The following is a 15,841-nucleotide window of genomic DNA, read 5'->3' as shown; positions in this document are numbered from 1 at the left end:
ATAATTTTTTTAACGTTTCAAGCCCCTACATTTTCCTCTGCCTACAACACTAGTCCCCACATTCTTAGGGAGATATTGATGTGGCACAAATAGTGTTAATAATGTTGATATGTCAATTACTACCATCAATTTTATGCTCATATGTTAAACTAATACTGACATGAACTTTTTAATAAGCAATTTAAAAAAAATGCCTACATGAAATTTGTGCATTTTGTTGATCATTTAAAAAGTCCAATTCAACCTTTTTATTTCATCTAATATAGGTTTTTTTAATTTTTGCTTGTTAAAAAATTTCACATTATCATCATTTTAACATGTAATTTGTGTTAATTAACATGTCAATATTATTAACACTGTTTGTGTTACATCAATGTCCTTTTGAAATTGTAGAGACCAATGTAGCAAGCAGAGGGAAGTTTAGGAACTTAGAACACCAAAAATAAAGTGTAAAAACTTATACCAAAATCCAAATAAAATGCAAGGACCAAAAGTAATGTTATCCAAGGAAAAAAAAATACTCATTCACTGTTCGTTCCATCCATTATGTAGATAATGACTCATAGAAATGGAGAGAAGGAATGCAGATTTTGACAAACTTTTATTCATGTGAAATCATTTTATTGTTAGTTTATAACGTTTATATGTTTCTTATTTTTTAAGCAGAGACATGGAAAATCTTCTTGCCTGCAATTTTGTTTTTATATACTTAATGTTTGAATGTTAAAACACCTATATTATGCATCAAAGTTTGTATTTATTTATTTATTATTACTGTTTGGTAGTCATGATCAATTATAAATCATAATGAGCTTTTGTTAAAATTGAACAACACAAGGAGTAAGCAAATGATGGTAGACTTTACTTCCAAAGTAGTGTTTAGTTGGAGGGGAGGAGAAATTTTAAAAAATCTCCCCTCCCCTCCCTTTACCAAATAAGGGGAAGGGGCCTCCCCTTACCTTCCCTCCATTCTTTCCCCTCTTCTTGAACTAAACAGAGTCTAAAGGTTAAAAGTGATTGATAAAAAACATGCTAATACAAAGATCTAAAAGAAATAATAAAATCGTGGGTCAAGTATAGAATTCAAATATATTAAGATTTGTTCTCGTTTCTTTGAGCAAGAGCATGTATTAAGATTTGTTGGCACTCATGTACAAGCAAATATAATAAGCTTCAAAAGGTTTTACGATCTCTCACGCTTTAAGGATAAGAGTACTTCCACGTCAAAAAAAAAAGAAGAGGAAGAAGAAGAAGAAAGGATAAGAGAACTTTAGGCCCCAAAAATAGATAAACATAAAGGGTACTACTAGCTGCAAGGATCCAATAACAACATAACAAAATGCAAAATCTAAATTTTCAAGTGATATGATCCGTTGACACGTGTACTCAGCTTTTGGAATCAATCCATTTATAGTATGAATGAAAATACACGGCAAATGACGAACACCATGCTTCATATAGAAATGTAAATTCAAAGAAAACTTACACAGGCTGCAAGGCCATTGACAATAAATTGAAGCAAGCAGTAGAATCTGGTAAACTCGTTTTTTTTCATATAAAAATAATAATAATGATAATAGTTAACAAATAACCATTACCCCGTTAGTGATTTCTATTTCAATTCTGTTCAACAACAACAACAAGCCTTTTATTCCAATTCTGTACATGCAATAATAAAAAAAATCACCCCATCCCAAAAAAAAAAAACAGAGAGAGAGATTCCCTATATGTGTAACTCCGTTATTTTCTATGTATGTGACTGAGATATCAATTTTTTTTTTTGGCCAAACTTGAATATCAATTAATACATCTGGATAGCTTGAAAAGATTTAAGCTAATGCACGACACAATATTTTCCTTTCTATACTCTCAGAGGACCATACGATGCCTGCAAAAATTGAACCTCGGGGCATTCTCGGACTAGTTGAGGTCTTCAGAAGCTTAGGCTGCTGCTGTTCAACAACACCAAGAGACGAACATATGGACCCACTCCTATTAAAGGCACCTTGTCCTTCGTCAAGTTAGGAATCCGAACGGGATGTCGAATCATTCCTCTGGCGGAAACATGGTGTAAGTTGAACTGCTCTCAGTCTTGGTAACCTGCATATCAATTCATATATGTTCGTGGTGAGGTGGATCTACATGGAAAGCAAATAGTAATTTGTATATTACCATACAGTCATCTGGGACTGAAGGGAGATATATTAATTGTTCTGGTGAAAACTGACGATAAAATTTGAACTGTTAATGTAACCGTCATCTCATTATTGTCAGATAAGGTTTTAATGCCAGAGGCGGCTGCTTTTCATTGATATATCATTGAATAATAATAGGAAATTTGGGTCATATAGAAGTGTAGCTAATCTCCAGTCAATAAGAGAATTTGATAGAATAGTAACGTATTCAGACTTTACCCATGCTGCCATGCATTCTACGCATCATATAAGAGGTCATGCTTGTGTCACAATTTTTTCTTGCCATTGGTTTGAAAGGTTGTCCCACAGATCAATTGCATAGAAGTTAACTTGGCTCGCTAGCATTACCATGAGAAATTCAAGAAAAATGCAGACAGCAAGTGATGTGGTATGACATCACACATTGATCCAATGCAGAGAAACTCAAGATCGGTTTGAAAAAGCCTTGTTAATTTTAAGGGTGTAAACACAGTAGGAAAAGGTCCAAAATGTATGGTATATCCAGAGATTATTCTGAGGGGACCATTCTTTTTGGCCATCAATGAGACCAGATTGAAAAAAAATTACTGGTGCATATTGTAATATTTTACTAGTGTTCAAGTTGTTGCTGTATTTAATGATTTTTTTTTTTTATCTTAAACATCTGTAAAAATCATTATTTGAAGCTGCACTAGCATAGCTATAATTTGTTCTACTCTAACAGCATGAAATTATCATGTAACCCCCAATCCTTCAGAGAAGGTAAAGTATATTTGAGCAGATATACCAACCTCGGCTGTCTGAGAAAGACCACCAGGAAGTATAGGAACAAGAGATGTCCATAGAACAGGATCTACCAAGGGATCGGCAGTATTATAGGCTGTCAAAAGTGGTGCAGACAAGAACGAAGTCAATGGGTACACATTTCTTTGAATAGACAATGCTCCACTCACTCCTATTGCAATGTCAAGTCTTTCATCCCCACCGTTATGATTTGGTGATTTCTCAAGTGCCTTGCCATGATCCAGCTTGTTGATAGTATTTTTGTTCTCATCCTCATCATTATCTGTGTAATTTTCTTGTCTCTTTAACGCCTTCTCTTGCTGGCTCTTGTAGGCTGCTGACCGTGATAAAATACTTAAGGCAGAGACTGCAGAACTTTTGTGCCTTTTCCTATCATGGGGCAAGCCTAACTGTGGCATTTGGTATGGCTCAGTGGGTTGGATTTCCTGTTCCAGCGTTTTAAGCTCACCACAAACATCTCCAGCAAATCCTTGCTTTTTTTCTTCTGATGATTTTGTTCCAGCATCAGGTTGGCGGCTTTTATTGGATCCCCACCACCTGATGTAATTTGTTAAATCAATCTTTCGATCTATGCAGAAACTACTAACATATTCGCTTTCTGCTGCTGAATCATCACCTGTAGCTATGATAAAATAAAACAGTGAGACAATCTGAAGCTGTGAGCAGATAAAGAATAGGTGGAATAAATTGGATTAAATCACATTTTTCAATCGACAAAACATAGTTAAGATTGTGGTTACAGCTCTGCAGTTTATAAATGAAAGACGGCTTGAAATTTGATTAATATTTACCACAATACATACTGTTGAAGTAATCAGACCCAGCCATCCGACCATACGATGGCTCCCATCGGCTGCTTTTTGGTACCATCACATGCAAAATAAAATGAAGAATAAACGTTTAACCATCAAATCAATGTCAAACATCTCCATAAGAACATATAGTTGCACACGGATACGCTACTTCATAAGATACAGCAGAGAGGCAAATTATTGACACAAATATCATGCGATACACAGATCACTGAAGAACGACACAAACAAACACAGACGGAAATATTTATAGATAAAAGTTTATTAATAGCCAATTTCTGTATGGACAACTAAATGAAATTTCAAATATAGATATTCAATTAATAATATAATTTAACTGAATTCCTTAAAAAAAAAATACTTTGAGGTCCATTATTTATTTCCTCAAATTGATTCTTCACCAATACAAAATCTCCCCCCCCCCCCAAAAAAAAAAAAGTTGACGTTTTTTGAATGTCTAGATTTCTTTTTCTTTGTAAATAAATAGTGTTAGAATTCAAAGTGTGCGCAAAGCTCACTAGGCAACAATCCTCTAACAAACTCGATATAATACATTTCTACTTAAGTTTGAACACTAATCAACAGACAGTATATACACATATTTGTGGGTGCACGTGTGTGTTTATCACATGCATCTTGTATCCATTTCTGATAGATAACACCTGGAGAGTCCACGATATTTAGAGATTCCTCTAGAAAAACCACTGCTCTTCCTGCAGAAAGCATCCCATATAAGCAAAGATATCGTTTCATGTTAGACATTTTAGTCAAGTATACACACACCGCCGTAAAGATGCAAGGTATTCCTCTCTTGAAACACTTTGCATTTCTTCAAGATCCCTTGCATAATCAGTCACCTACATATGTCAAAATTTTATACAGAAATACTGTATTAACAACAAGAGAACAGTTGACGTGCCTTTTCCAAAGGGAAACATATTTAAACTCAGAGCAATGGGAGAACAATAAGGGTAACGAGAGGAAATTGTTTCTCTAGCATTATGTCCTCCACATCAATAAAATTATTCAAGCAAATATCTTACTGGAAAGTTGATTAGAGTCCCTGGACCCCAGTATTTCAGAGCAGCGAGGTCATAAGCTCTAGCTGCAGCCTCCTCGTCATCATATGCACCTGTCGAAATATCATGAGAAATAAGCATCAATATGAATGACGCAGCAATTGAAAAGCAAAAAGAAATTAGAAACAAAAGAAGGAAGAAATCACCATATGGCGAACTTACCCAAGTAGACTGACATCATATATGAATCGTTGTCCAGTCAATCCATGTACAACAGAAGAATGAAGTGATGTAAGTTACTGTAATGATATTTGAGTTTCGTATGACAAGTGCTCAACAATATCTTTCTATACCCACGACCAGAAAGAGGACAGGGAAAGGAAGCCAGAGAGAAGAAGAAACCTTGTTTTCCCTTTTTATTCTGATTCTGGTTCCATGTACTTTTATCCCAAAGATGGGCCTCATAACGACCAGTCCACCTATGCCTATTTATTCATAGAAACAGGAGAATGGTTCTATGCTTAGAGAAGAAGTTGCATTTCAAAAGCAGTGCAGGAGAAACTTACAGGATAATTTGAAAGAGAAAAATAGTGTTATAAACAGTTCAATACCCAAAAACAAAAAAATAGTAAGAATAAGTGTTTTAGCTTACAATAATCTAAAAGGAACGTAAAATTCAACAGTAAGTTTGTGTGTATATAAAAGCAGTCAAATGATAGCAGAAGGTGAGACGACTTAAAGCATTTAACCAAGGCGTTTTAACATTGCTTATACATCGTTTCAAGTGTCATTTACAACCACGTCATTTGTCAACATATGAGAGAACGCCATGCTCACTCTTCCGCTTGAGTAATGCATAAAAGGTATAGGTAGTCTTTATTTTGAAGAAACCAGACATGGCATCGAATTCAGTGGAATTGACGCAAGTATGTTACCTGCGTTGCAAGAATAGTTTCACTAGTTTGCTGCATTCAGAGATATAGAACCTTTTTTTAAAAAAAAAAAAAAAAACAGGCAGGATTGCGGATAATGATGGTTGTTCTGAGATGCATCAAAACACACACCTGATAGGCACCATTTTTTAATTTAAAGAGTAAAGACTTTAGAAGCCAGCGAAAGCAATGCCAATGCAGTATGTCGGAAGACATTGATTGCCACTGCCATGACTGGTATAAATTTTGAAGTGTCAATAAAAATCAAATAAAACTGTTTGCGCCATGACGATGACTTCATAAGCGACTCACTCTATGCAAGCAATTGAAGTTGATGAGTACGTAAAACGAATAGGTTTCAGTTTCTCTGCATCCACGAAAAAGCAGCTATTCGCTTTACAATTACATATTTATCCTGCAGGATCACTTTTGTAGCAGTCAAACGCAAAATTGAGCTCTGTACCTGGTGACACCACGATATATGGAGCTGCGTTTCCCCGCAGCGCAAGGAGGCATCTTGCTGATGCGCTCTTTAGCTGTACACCCTCTTTCTTTCTTCGCTTTCTTCAATCCCCTATAGAGTAAGAGCTTATCATTTGCCACCGCTGCATCCGAAACCTCTGCATTACCGCCGCCGCAGCCGACTTCAGACTTGCTAGGGTCAGAGGAAGAAGAAGCCATGAAAGAATCGAAACCTAGCCCTAGACTAGAGATGCAGGGAATAGTCCAGTGTATGCCCTTTTTAGATGGTATTTCAATTTTGATTCACAGTGGAGGGAGAGAACTATAACAATTCAGTTAAGAGAGGAAGAAGCAATTCTAATTACAGATATAACCTTCTCCGAATTTAAAATGATGAGTGGGTGTTTGGTCCTGTGGCAATCTCGGGACAGAGTAACGGCTAGCACTCCGAAAGGGTAATTACGTCATTTAAGACAATTTCGAAAGTATTATCATGATATGATCATAATCATGCACGTCCCGTTTGTCTGCTGGTTTCAAATACAAGGAGGCAAGGATTACCTGCTACCACTCAAAGCAACCCACTTCATTGCATGATGGTGGGGAAAAAACATTCTTTAAGGGACAGAAGGAATCCAAGAATTGTTTGGAAGTTAGTCTTACAACTATAGTAGAAATTTTGTACCTTCATTTATTGCTGAAAAGTACGCGACACACCAAACAAACTCAAGCCAAATTTCATGCCCTGGTTAAGAAATCAGCCAAATCATGAAGCCCAAAAATTTGATACGATATCGATTTAATGCGTGTTCCGTATTGTTCTTGCTACTGAATGAAAAGCTATACAAGTCAAGTCATTTGGTTCCCATTCTCATTTAAATTTAGAGAATTTTTTTAGGGATCTTCACTGTGAAGCTACTTTTGACCTTACACATGAATGCTAGTGCTTGATTAAAATTAAGCGTGTTCCTTGGAGGTTCAAAGAGCCACATGATTACACCACAAGGCTTTTTAGATGCAAAAAGCAAAAATGAAATCTTCCCGGCGGAAACGATCATTTCTCTCTCGCTGAAATTAATTCCCTTTATCTTTCATTTTCTTGCAAAGCATGTCAGCGACGACATTTTTCAACCCTATCCACCATAACCGTCTAATTTCTGACGTGGACAGCCACCCCTCTGAGGCGGCCAATTTGTGGTTGGTGAACCCCTGCAAAGAACGGAAGCTTTCCAAAGCCGCTTTGGAACATCAATACACTCTTGCTGTTCTCATATTTAAATTTAGAGAATTTTTTTAGGGATCTTCACTGTGAAGCTACTTTTGACCTTACACATCAATGCTAGTGCTTGATTAAAATTAAGCGCGTTCCTTGAGGTTCAAAGAGCCACATGATTACACCATAAGGCTTTTTAGATACAAAAACCAAAAATGAAATCTTCCCGGCGGAAGCGATCATTTCTCTCTCGTTGAAATTAATTCCCTTTATCTTTCATTTTCTTGCAAAGCATGTCAGCGACAGCTTTCAACCCTATCCACCATAACTGTCTAATTTCTGACGTGGACAGCCAGCCCTCTGAGGCGGCCAATTTGTGGTTGGTGAACCTCTGCAAAGAACGGAAGCTTCCCAAAGCCGCTTTGGAACATCAATATACTCTTGGCTGCAGCTCAATAATGGAATGTCACTCATTCCATATCTCTCTTCCTACGCATGGAGAGTAAAATCTAGTATGGGCTACAAGAAGTCTCAAGTGTGGTTCAAGCCAGACAGACAACAAAATGACCAAGTTTATTCTTAGGTGCTATGCCAAAACTTCCATTTTACTAGCTGTACATCAATGCAGTTGAGAAACTTGCATACAGACAGCGCAGGTCAAAATTACTATAACAAAAAAACAAACCCCGATAACTTTCCTTGTGGTGACTCCTTCCACTATCATGATAAATAAATGGCAGGTATATTCTAAATTAACTTCATATCTAACAGACTGATAATCTTTAATCTTTCAAATGCAATTCTTGCGGAAGGCTAGAAACACAGGTTGTGGTGACGTAAAACTGTTCCATGATCAGCGATCAAGTTAACAGACGAGACCCAGAAGATTGGCTTGTGGACGTTTGATCCCTAAATTTCCTTTTCAAGGATTCTGTACAAGTTTATGACCGAAATAAATTTTAAGTCAAAAGAATCTCTTAACGCCATGACAGTCTTACCAAGCTCTAACTTGACAGACAATTAAGTAAAAAACATCTAAAACAGACAAATAAAAACCAACAAAGGCATGGTCAAAGAAGACAATTATAGTCTTGTAAAATACTATCTCTCTTCAGTTTTGGTAATTAAGAAAACAAAAACACAAACTACCACTAGTTGAAAATATTAGCAGGCGTAGATACCTTTAAATAGCTCAATTTGAGAGAGAGAGAGAGAGAGAGAAGAACTTACAAAACTTGACTGTACAAGTCTATTGTGATTTGAACTTTGTTATAGCAACATCCAAACTAAATTTTCTTCTAATCAATAGATCAATAGTTCAAGAAAGACCCAATATTTTGAACCCATCAACACCAGTAACACGTAAAAGGCCTGCTAAGAGAACTGTCATTAAACATTTTAGAAAGACTAATTCTTTAAAAAGAAAAAATAATGAGATTTTACAAAATGAAGCATAAAGCTGGAGAGTTGAAGATTCTGTATCACCTAAAATGATTTCAAGATCAATTTTTACTGTAGTTTAAAATATTTGTCACAGTAATCCCTTTCCAAGTCTTAAAAAAAGGGTAAAGGTGTAAATTTAACCACCTACTATCTTTCCAGAAGTATTTGTAGCCTAAACTATTAAGTGGTGTGAAATAAATCCTCAACTTTAAAAAATAGAGCATCTAGTAGCCTGCGGTTAGCTTCAGTAGACAAACGTTTATATGGGTCCCACAATGACATGTGGCACTCCACAGGCACTCCACATCAGCATGTATAAAAGTGCAAATTTAGCCACAAACTATTTTTTGATGAATAATGGGCAGCCTCTACTATAAAAATAAATCATCCAACACCTTCCCATTAATTTTGACCAAACATTGCTTATTTTCAAACTTATCAAGCTCACAATGCATCAATCTCTTCAATTTTCTTGCCCTTCATTCTCAGTCTCAGCTCGAGAAAAAGAGGTTTCAAGAGTTCTTGTTTGAAGACATTCACGAAGACAATGCCAACAAAGTAAAGAAATAATTCGTGGTTAAATTAAGCTAGAATAAAAGCTTCTTCCACACATAGTAAAATCAAACTTCTACTTCATTGGCCATCCTTGTGAATGTTTTTAGATAAAAACTCTTTGAACTTCTTCTTGTCAAGTTGAGACTGAGAATGAAGGCAAAAAGATTGGAGAAATTGACGTATTGTGGGCTTCATGAGTATGAAAATAAATGATGTTTGGTCAAAATTGATGAAAGATGTTAGATAGTCCATTTTTATAGTAGAGGCTACCCAATACTCCTTGGAAAATAGTTTATCGCCGAATTTGCACTTTACACATGTTGACATGGAGTGCCCGTGAGTGCCACGTGTCATTGTGGGTCTCTCGTAACGGCTGTTGACTAAAGTTAACGACGGGCTATTGGATGTTTCATTTTTTGAAGTTGAAAATTTATTTCGTATCACTTAATAATTTAGACTACTAGACCCTCCTGAAAAAATAATCCATGGCTAAATTTGCCACTTTACCAAAAAAAAAAAAAATACCATGTCAATCAAAATCCAATGCCTATGCCATTGACATGTGCTCACCATAGACCGTGAAAGGGAAAGTACTGCAATTTACAAGCATGAAAGACTTCCAATAATGCAAAATGCTTTTCAGCCATTAGTATTAACTAGTTTAAAGAGGATGCTGGAGTGCTTATACCAAAGCAGCTCTCCCTTAACCACATGCTTGAAAACCTCACAGGTTCATTAGGTGATATAAATAATTTCAAACATGCTAACGTCATGGAAGAATAAAAGGAATGCATGTGCACACGGGTAAAAAAATATCTAGCGATGATGTAAATATCCATACCAAGTCTTTCTTTAATGATAGCAGCACTTTCAGCTCCACAGCTTTTCCGTGCAAATGAAGATATATCACAGTACATTTCATATGATGGATGAACTCCTGCATCTTCCATCCATTGCAGGATCTGCACAAAGAGCTTGCATTAATTTTTACAAGCATTCATAACCAAGGGAATTTGTATAAAAATGGAACGAGGAATGAACGAATAAATGTGATGTTCCAGATACGTATCTTTGACCTGCAGCCAGAAAACACAAGAATAATACAAGCTACCAAGTTCTGGACTGGGAAAAAAAGCATCACTGATGACCATAAAATATTGCACGGGACTCCATAAAATCTGTATAAAGGGTGAGAGGAATTTTGGCAACAAAAGTTCATATTCAGCAAATAAAACTTTTACATTTATGTGTTCCACATAGCTACCAAAATCCAAGCAACAATCCTACAAACCATTGTCGGCATCATGGGAAAAATTTGCCCCCATCCAACCAAGACCAAGAACTTAGAAGCTGTATGCATGTTTAAATTAATGTTCAAGAAAGAGCAAGATGAACACCTAAATGCAATATGTAAAAGAATGTGAAGGAAATTAAGGTTACCTCTATGCCCTTCCTCCAATTCCCAGAGGATAAGAGGTTCTTCAGTAAAACAGAATAAGTATTAAAGCTAACGTCAGCACCTGATGCAACCATTTTGTAGAACAACTGGGTATATGAAAATAAGATGAACAGAAAGCAAGATAATGTCAGATGAGCATTCAGTTCTGAGGAATTAATCATGCGTTAACTGGGAAAAAGAGATCTTAATAAAATGTAGTGGCAAAACACGTTGAAATTTCATGGTAACATTTAGCATAAACATTTTACAGAAGATTTGATACCTTCATCATGGTCTCAGTCTTTCCACTTTTTCCTAAAAAATGCAGGAACTGATTAATAAGTCCAACTGAAGCTACAGGAAGTAAGGGCTCTATATAAATAATCAGTTCATCAGCTATCCTCCAATCACGTAGCCTGACAGCAAAAGACAAATTTAGCAAGACAGAGTTATTAAATTAAAAAATAAATTCCAGCAAAAATATCAGAGAAAATATGCGCGAGTGTGATACTAACTTACGTCCACCATTAAAAATTTGCAAAGGCAAAAAGAAAACAAAATCAAATATCTAAATACCCTAGTTGAAGATCTACAAAGCAACACGTGCTTAAATGAGCCAAATTGAGACATCAAAATCAAATATCTTAGTTAAGAAATATGCTTTTTAATGAGCAATAATTGCACCAAATGAGGGAAGGCAAAACAGTATCTTTATGTCTCACAAATGAAGAACTCTCCACCTTATATATCTATCAATATACTTCTAATAAAGAAAAAATTAGCTATTTAAATTTTGCCCAAGGAAAGAATCACAATGAAGCCTAGATCAGGAAGATGATAAGCAAATTCAGTTAGGATTAGCAGAACGTAGTCCACGAGAATGTGATAAGATGGAAATCCCAGAAGTTTCACAAAGAATAGACAATGAAAAATCATTGTAAATTGCAGGGCATAATTAGAACTTACAAGCTACATGCAGATACCAATTCAAAGATAATGGCATCAGTAAATGGAATCTCTTTTTCTCTCATACTTTCTGCCAGATTCAGAGCCCTTCTGGGTTGGCCTCCTTCATTAAAAGCTCTCATCAGAGCAGCACAAGCAATAGTATCTAGTTTGATGTCATTTTTAACCATTTCTTCAGAAAGTGCAAATGCTTTTTCCCAATGACCTGGTAAACACACACTAGGGAAGTTACTCCAAAAATATATAAATCCCATTTACCATAGTATTATTTCAATGGTTAATAACTCAATAAGTTATCTTACCAGCAGCACTGTATGCATGAACCATTGCAGTATATGTAACCACATCAGGGTAATAAGCAGACTTTTTCATCAAGTCAAATGTAGATTCTACTTCTGTGAGTTGACCCTAAAAATCACCACACAAAAAATGTGAAGAAAAAGAATAACAGAAGGAAACAGAGTTATGAAATTTTATAATTATTCCACTAAGAAGTATCACATTTACAAGGAACTTGCCTGTTTGCTATAAGCACACATGACGGATGAATAGACCTCTTTGGACAAAGGAAGTTTAAGATGCATCATCTCTTCCCAAAAAGAGATTGCCTCACTATATCTTGACATCTTACAACAACCACTAATCAGCACAGTGAAGGTAACAGAATCAGGCTTAACTTTTTTCTTCCTCATAGAATTATACAAGCCTACAGCTTTGTCATATTCTGCCACATTCATGTAGCTTCCAATTGCTGAATTATATGCAATTGTGTTTAGTTCAATGCCTCGCATCTGAGCTGCTGAAAGCACTGTATCAATCTTCACCTTCTTATTGCATTGTCCACATGCTGCCAAGAGAGTGCATATTGAGACAACATTTGGCTGAATTCCATCTTGCTCCATCTCACGCAAGAGTTCAACAGCTTCTGCTAACAAACCACCAGATCCATAAGCATCAATCAGTGCATTGTAGCTAACAAGGTTCGGCTTGCAGTTGTTTTTTTTCATCATTTCAAATACTTCCCTTGCCTTTTGGGGTTTTTGAGATCTTCCATAAGCATTAAGCAGAGATGTATAGGAGACAATATCTGGGCACAGACCAGTTTGCTTAATCTCATTAAAAACTAACTCTGCTTTATTGTCCATTCCCTGAGCGGCATATGCACCAATTAATGCATTATATGAGACAATATTAGGTTTTAGCCCTTCTGCCAGCATTGTATTGAACACAGCCTCACAATTTTCAACTTGCCCACACATAGAATACAAGTGAATGATACTTGTGAATGTTACAACATCAGGGTGACATTCTGACCTCTTTTCCTTCATGGAATTGAAAATAACAACAGCTTTCTCATATTGTTGAAGCTTTATTAGACAATGGATCACAATATTAAGCGTAATTGTGTTCGGATGAATGTTGGTTCCCTTCATTAGTTCAAAATAAGACAAAGCTTTTGCATACTGAGCCCCACTTTTAAATGCAGATAACACAATATTGTGAGTAACAAGATCAGGCCCAATTCCATTGTCTGTCATTTTCTTGCAAACATTAAGAGCTTCTTTCCAATTTCCACTAGATCCACAAGCATTGATCAAGTTGTTATATGTTGATCGGGTTGGTGGAATCTGCAAGATTATGTTAGTGTCACAAAAAGCACTTGAAATGAAAATGCTAACTGCCAAAACCTATCAATTATTTTTCTAATGCCTAAGTTGCTTAGAATAGTGGAACCCCTGAACGAGATATTATATAAAGCTTATGATACATTGATTATAAATACTATCACTAGACTTAATTGCTTATTTCAACAATAAATCAATAATAGTCAGAACAAAAACCTAAATAGTTCCACAGAGAAAGGGAGATCCTCTACCATCATGTAAAACAAATTCAAAGAGTATCTAACAATGAGATCTCAAGTATTTCATCTGAGAGAACCCATATACATTAATGTATTGAGTTTTTTTTTTTTTAAGAATGAATTTCAATGGGGCATATTTTATCTAAAATATGCAAAAAAAAGTTCATGCATTACACTTCCTCGTCAAACAATATGGTGAACTACTTAAACATACTTGCTTCCGTCTGTCAAGGTTAGAAGGCATGCTTCCTTAGACGTAATCATAAATAAAAGAAAGGGTATGAATGCTATAGAAGGTATAACTAGAGCTAGTAATTCGGGCCAACCCGAATAAGTGCAAAAATCTTAGGGGTGGACTAAGGAGTTTAGAAAATTTTTTTTATTTCAGGCTTGTTTGGACTTAGGCCGCTCAAATAAGCCCAAAGAAATCTAGGCCAAGCCTGAACCCAAATGGGCTTAGCCCGAATACCCGACTTTTTTTAAAATTATTAATAAAATAAAAATTGAAAAATCTTAATTTTTAAGATAAAATTTGAAATTGGCTAAATTGGAAAAAAAATAGAATAAAATAATATTTAACAATTCGGATATACAAGCCAGCCCAAATAAGCTTGAAAGCCTGAGGTGTTAGAACTGGGCTAGGCTAGGCTTGACTATATAGGCATTTTATATGTTCAGATATTTTAAGCCTAATCTGAATAAATTCACCCCACCCAAATTACCAGCTCTAGATATAACATGCCAAGAAAAAACAAAAGGGTGGTCATAATGAACACTCCAGCAAGAAGTGCTTGCACAAGCACGTTATCATTATGTGTGATATCTTGAGTACTTTTGTCCCTAAATGCAATCTAATAATAAAAATTGAGGGGGAAAAAAAAAGGAGGCTGCTCACATCAATTCAGACCCACTAAGACTGATTAGGAAAGAAAAATACAAGGTACACACAGCTGCACGTAGCATGTCTTCCATGATATTCAAAGCCCAGCGCCATTGTCCTGCTCGCCCATGAGCATTGATAAGAGCATTGTAAGTCTCAGCATCAGGCTTGCACCTAGAAAAATAAGATGAATGCAATGTGATAACCCGAATAGTGACAACAGAAAATCAGGCAGACTTAAAAAAAAACAAAAAGAAAAAGAAAAATCAATTGCAGCACTGATCATGAGCATACCACTGGAAAACACACTAAAGGAGCATTAACAATAGCAAAATACCGTCTCATCTAATTCATCCACATCAAAATACAAGATGAATATAAGGAGCATATGGAGCTTAAAAATATGGAATGCGCTCTTATTAACAATGAGAGTTTGCACCAACATAAAACCGATACCTCCATTCTTGCATCTCAAAAAAAAATCCACGCGCCTGGTCCGTTCGATTATGCCTAGCATTTAACCTTATCATCATATTATATATATCAGTTCGAGCACAGTAATTTTTCTGATTTTTCATCCAACGGAACGCTGCATTACAGTGCTCAATAGATCCCGTTCGAACCAACTCCTACAAATGTTTAGATATTGGCGTATCAAACTGAAACTTAACAGTTAAATATAATTATTATTATTATTATAGCAAAATTCAGAAATGAAAATGCAAAATACAAACAACTTTTCGGGACTCTGGTGACATAAAAATTCCAAATGAACAAATTGCGCTAATATTGCAACCGAGGATTTTGCAATACCCTAATAAGCACCGGGAAATTCTTCCGAGCAAAGCGTCCAGCCCAGCGATTCAGGAGTCCCTCGATATCCTCCGAGAGATTCAGCATCAAAACCATGTCCACCACCTCAGACACCGTCCAATCCTTCTGGAAGCGTCTGCCTTCTACTCGCAAGCGATAGCGCTGGGGAATGTCATCCTTGCGGAGCCCGCTCACCCTGGTGAAGACTTCGTGCTTGCCGCTATCGTAGTCCACGAAAACCTGCTTCGTCTCCTTGAACGCCGTTTCATTCTTCTTCTTCTTTGGCTCGTCAAGCGGAGCCGACTCGGCGGTGACGGCGAGTTTAAAAAGACAATGGCGAAGTGCGGTGGCCATCGAGTAAGTAGTGGTACTGCTTGGGTTGAGATGACGGTTACGTATAAAACCCTCCCACCCTGCGCTCCAAGAGTTCACGTGGGTCGTTAATTATGGTCTTACATCCCCGCGC

At 36.3% G+C, this 15,841-nt stretch overlaps 2 protein-coding genes across 9 annotated transcripts; both read right to left on the bottom strand.

Annotated features, from left to right (window-relative positions):
* Positions 1-1,386: 1,386 nt before the first annotated feature.
* Positions 1,387-7,377, bottom strand: LOC129321578 (AP2-like ethylene-responsive transcription factor At2g41710). The gene is made up of 9 exons (XM_054967403.1): positions 6,205-7,377; positions 5,212-5,294; positions 5,032-5,040; positions 4,834-4,922; positions 4,574-4,647; positions 4,453-4,503; positions 3,770-3,831; positions 2,966-3,600; positions 1,387-2,100 (listed from the first exon to the last, which is right to left on the bottom strand). Exons 1-9 carry the CDS (start codon positions 6,420-6,422, stop codon positions 2,047-2,049), a joined length of 1,275 nt encoding a protein of 424 aa, XP_054823378.1. The 5' UTR covers positions 6,423-7,377; the 3' UTR covers positions 1,387-2,046.
* LOC129321547 (pentatricopeptide repeat-containing protein At2g41720) lies at positions 5,212-15,840 on the bottom strand. 8 transcript variants are annotated; one of them, XR_008596037.1, is made up of 11 exons: positions 15,376-15,839; positions 15,019-15,191; positions 14,631-14,736; positions 12,337-13,446; positions 12,121-12,226; positions 11,819-12,023; positions 11,136-11,268; positions 10,855-10,959; positions 10,256-10,376; positions 8,647-8,799; positions 5,212-5,294 (listed from the first exon to the last, which is right to left on the bottom strand). XR_008596037.1 is itself a non-coding variant. In XM_054967360.1 (10 exons), exons 1-10 carry the CDS (start codon positions 15,727-15,729, stop codon positions 8,735-8,737), a joined length of 2,478 nt encoding a protein of 825 aa, XP_054823335.1. In that variant the 5' UTR covers positions 15,730-15,839; the 3' UTR covers positions 7,530-8,734. The 8 variants fall into 8 exon arrangements, 5 of the variants coding, with proteins under 5 accessions (XP_054823335.1, XP_054823354.1, XP_054823365.1 ...); XR_008596033.1 differs by lacking the exon at positions 5,212-5,294 and adding an exon at positions 7,530-8,347; XR_008596034.1 differs by lacking the exon at positions 5,212-5,294 and adding an exon at positions 7,530-7,905.
* Position 15,841: the final 1 nt, after the last annotated feature.

This window comes from Prosopis cineraria, unplaced genomic scaffold (assembly GCF_029017545.1).
Source record: "Prosopis cineraria cultivar Desert tree isolate PC_DT_omini unplaced genomic scaffold, ASM2901754v1 PC1, whole genome shotgun sequence".
NCBI lineage: Eukaryota > Viridiplantae > Streptophyta > Magnoliopsida > Fabales > Fabaceae > Prosopis > Prosopis cineraria.
The sequence above is the reverse complement of the archived record's forward strand: the minus strand, read 5'-3'. Positions and strand labels throughout refer to the sequence as shown.

Coding starts and splice junctions, on each gene's coding strand:
- LOC129321547 (XM_054967346.1), bottom strand. CDS start 15,729: ATGGCCACCGCACTTCGCCATTGTCTTTTTAAACTCGCCGTCACCGCC. Junction 10,960..11,135: donor AGACTGAGACCATGATGAAG/GTATCAAATCTT, acceptor TCATATACCCAG/TTGTTCTACAAAATGGTTGC. Junction 10,593..10,854: donor ATTGGAGGAAGGGCATAGAG/GTAACCTTAATT, acceptor CCCTTTATACAG/ATTTTATGGAGTCCCGTGCA.
- LOC129321578 (XM_054967403.1), bottom strand. CDS start 6,422: ATGGCTTCTTCTTCCTCTGACCCTAGCAAGTCTGAAGTCGGCTGCGGC. Junction 5,295..6,204: donor ATATATCGTGGTGTCACCAG/GTACAGAGCTCA, acceptor ATGAATAAATAG/GCATAGGTGGACTGGTCGTT. Junction 3,832..4,452: donor AAATATCGTGGACTCTCCAG/GTGTTATCTATC, acceptor ACCAAAAAGCAG/CCGATGGGAGCCATCGTATG.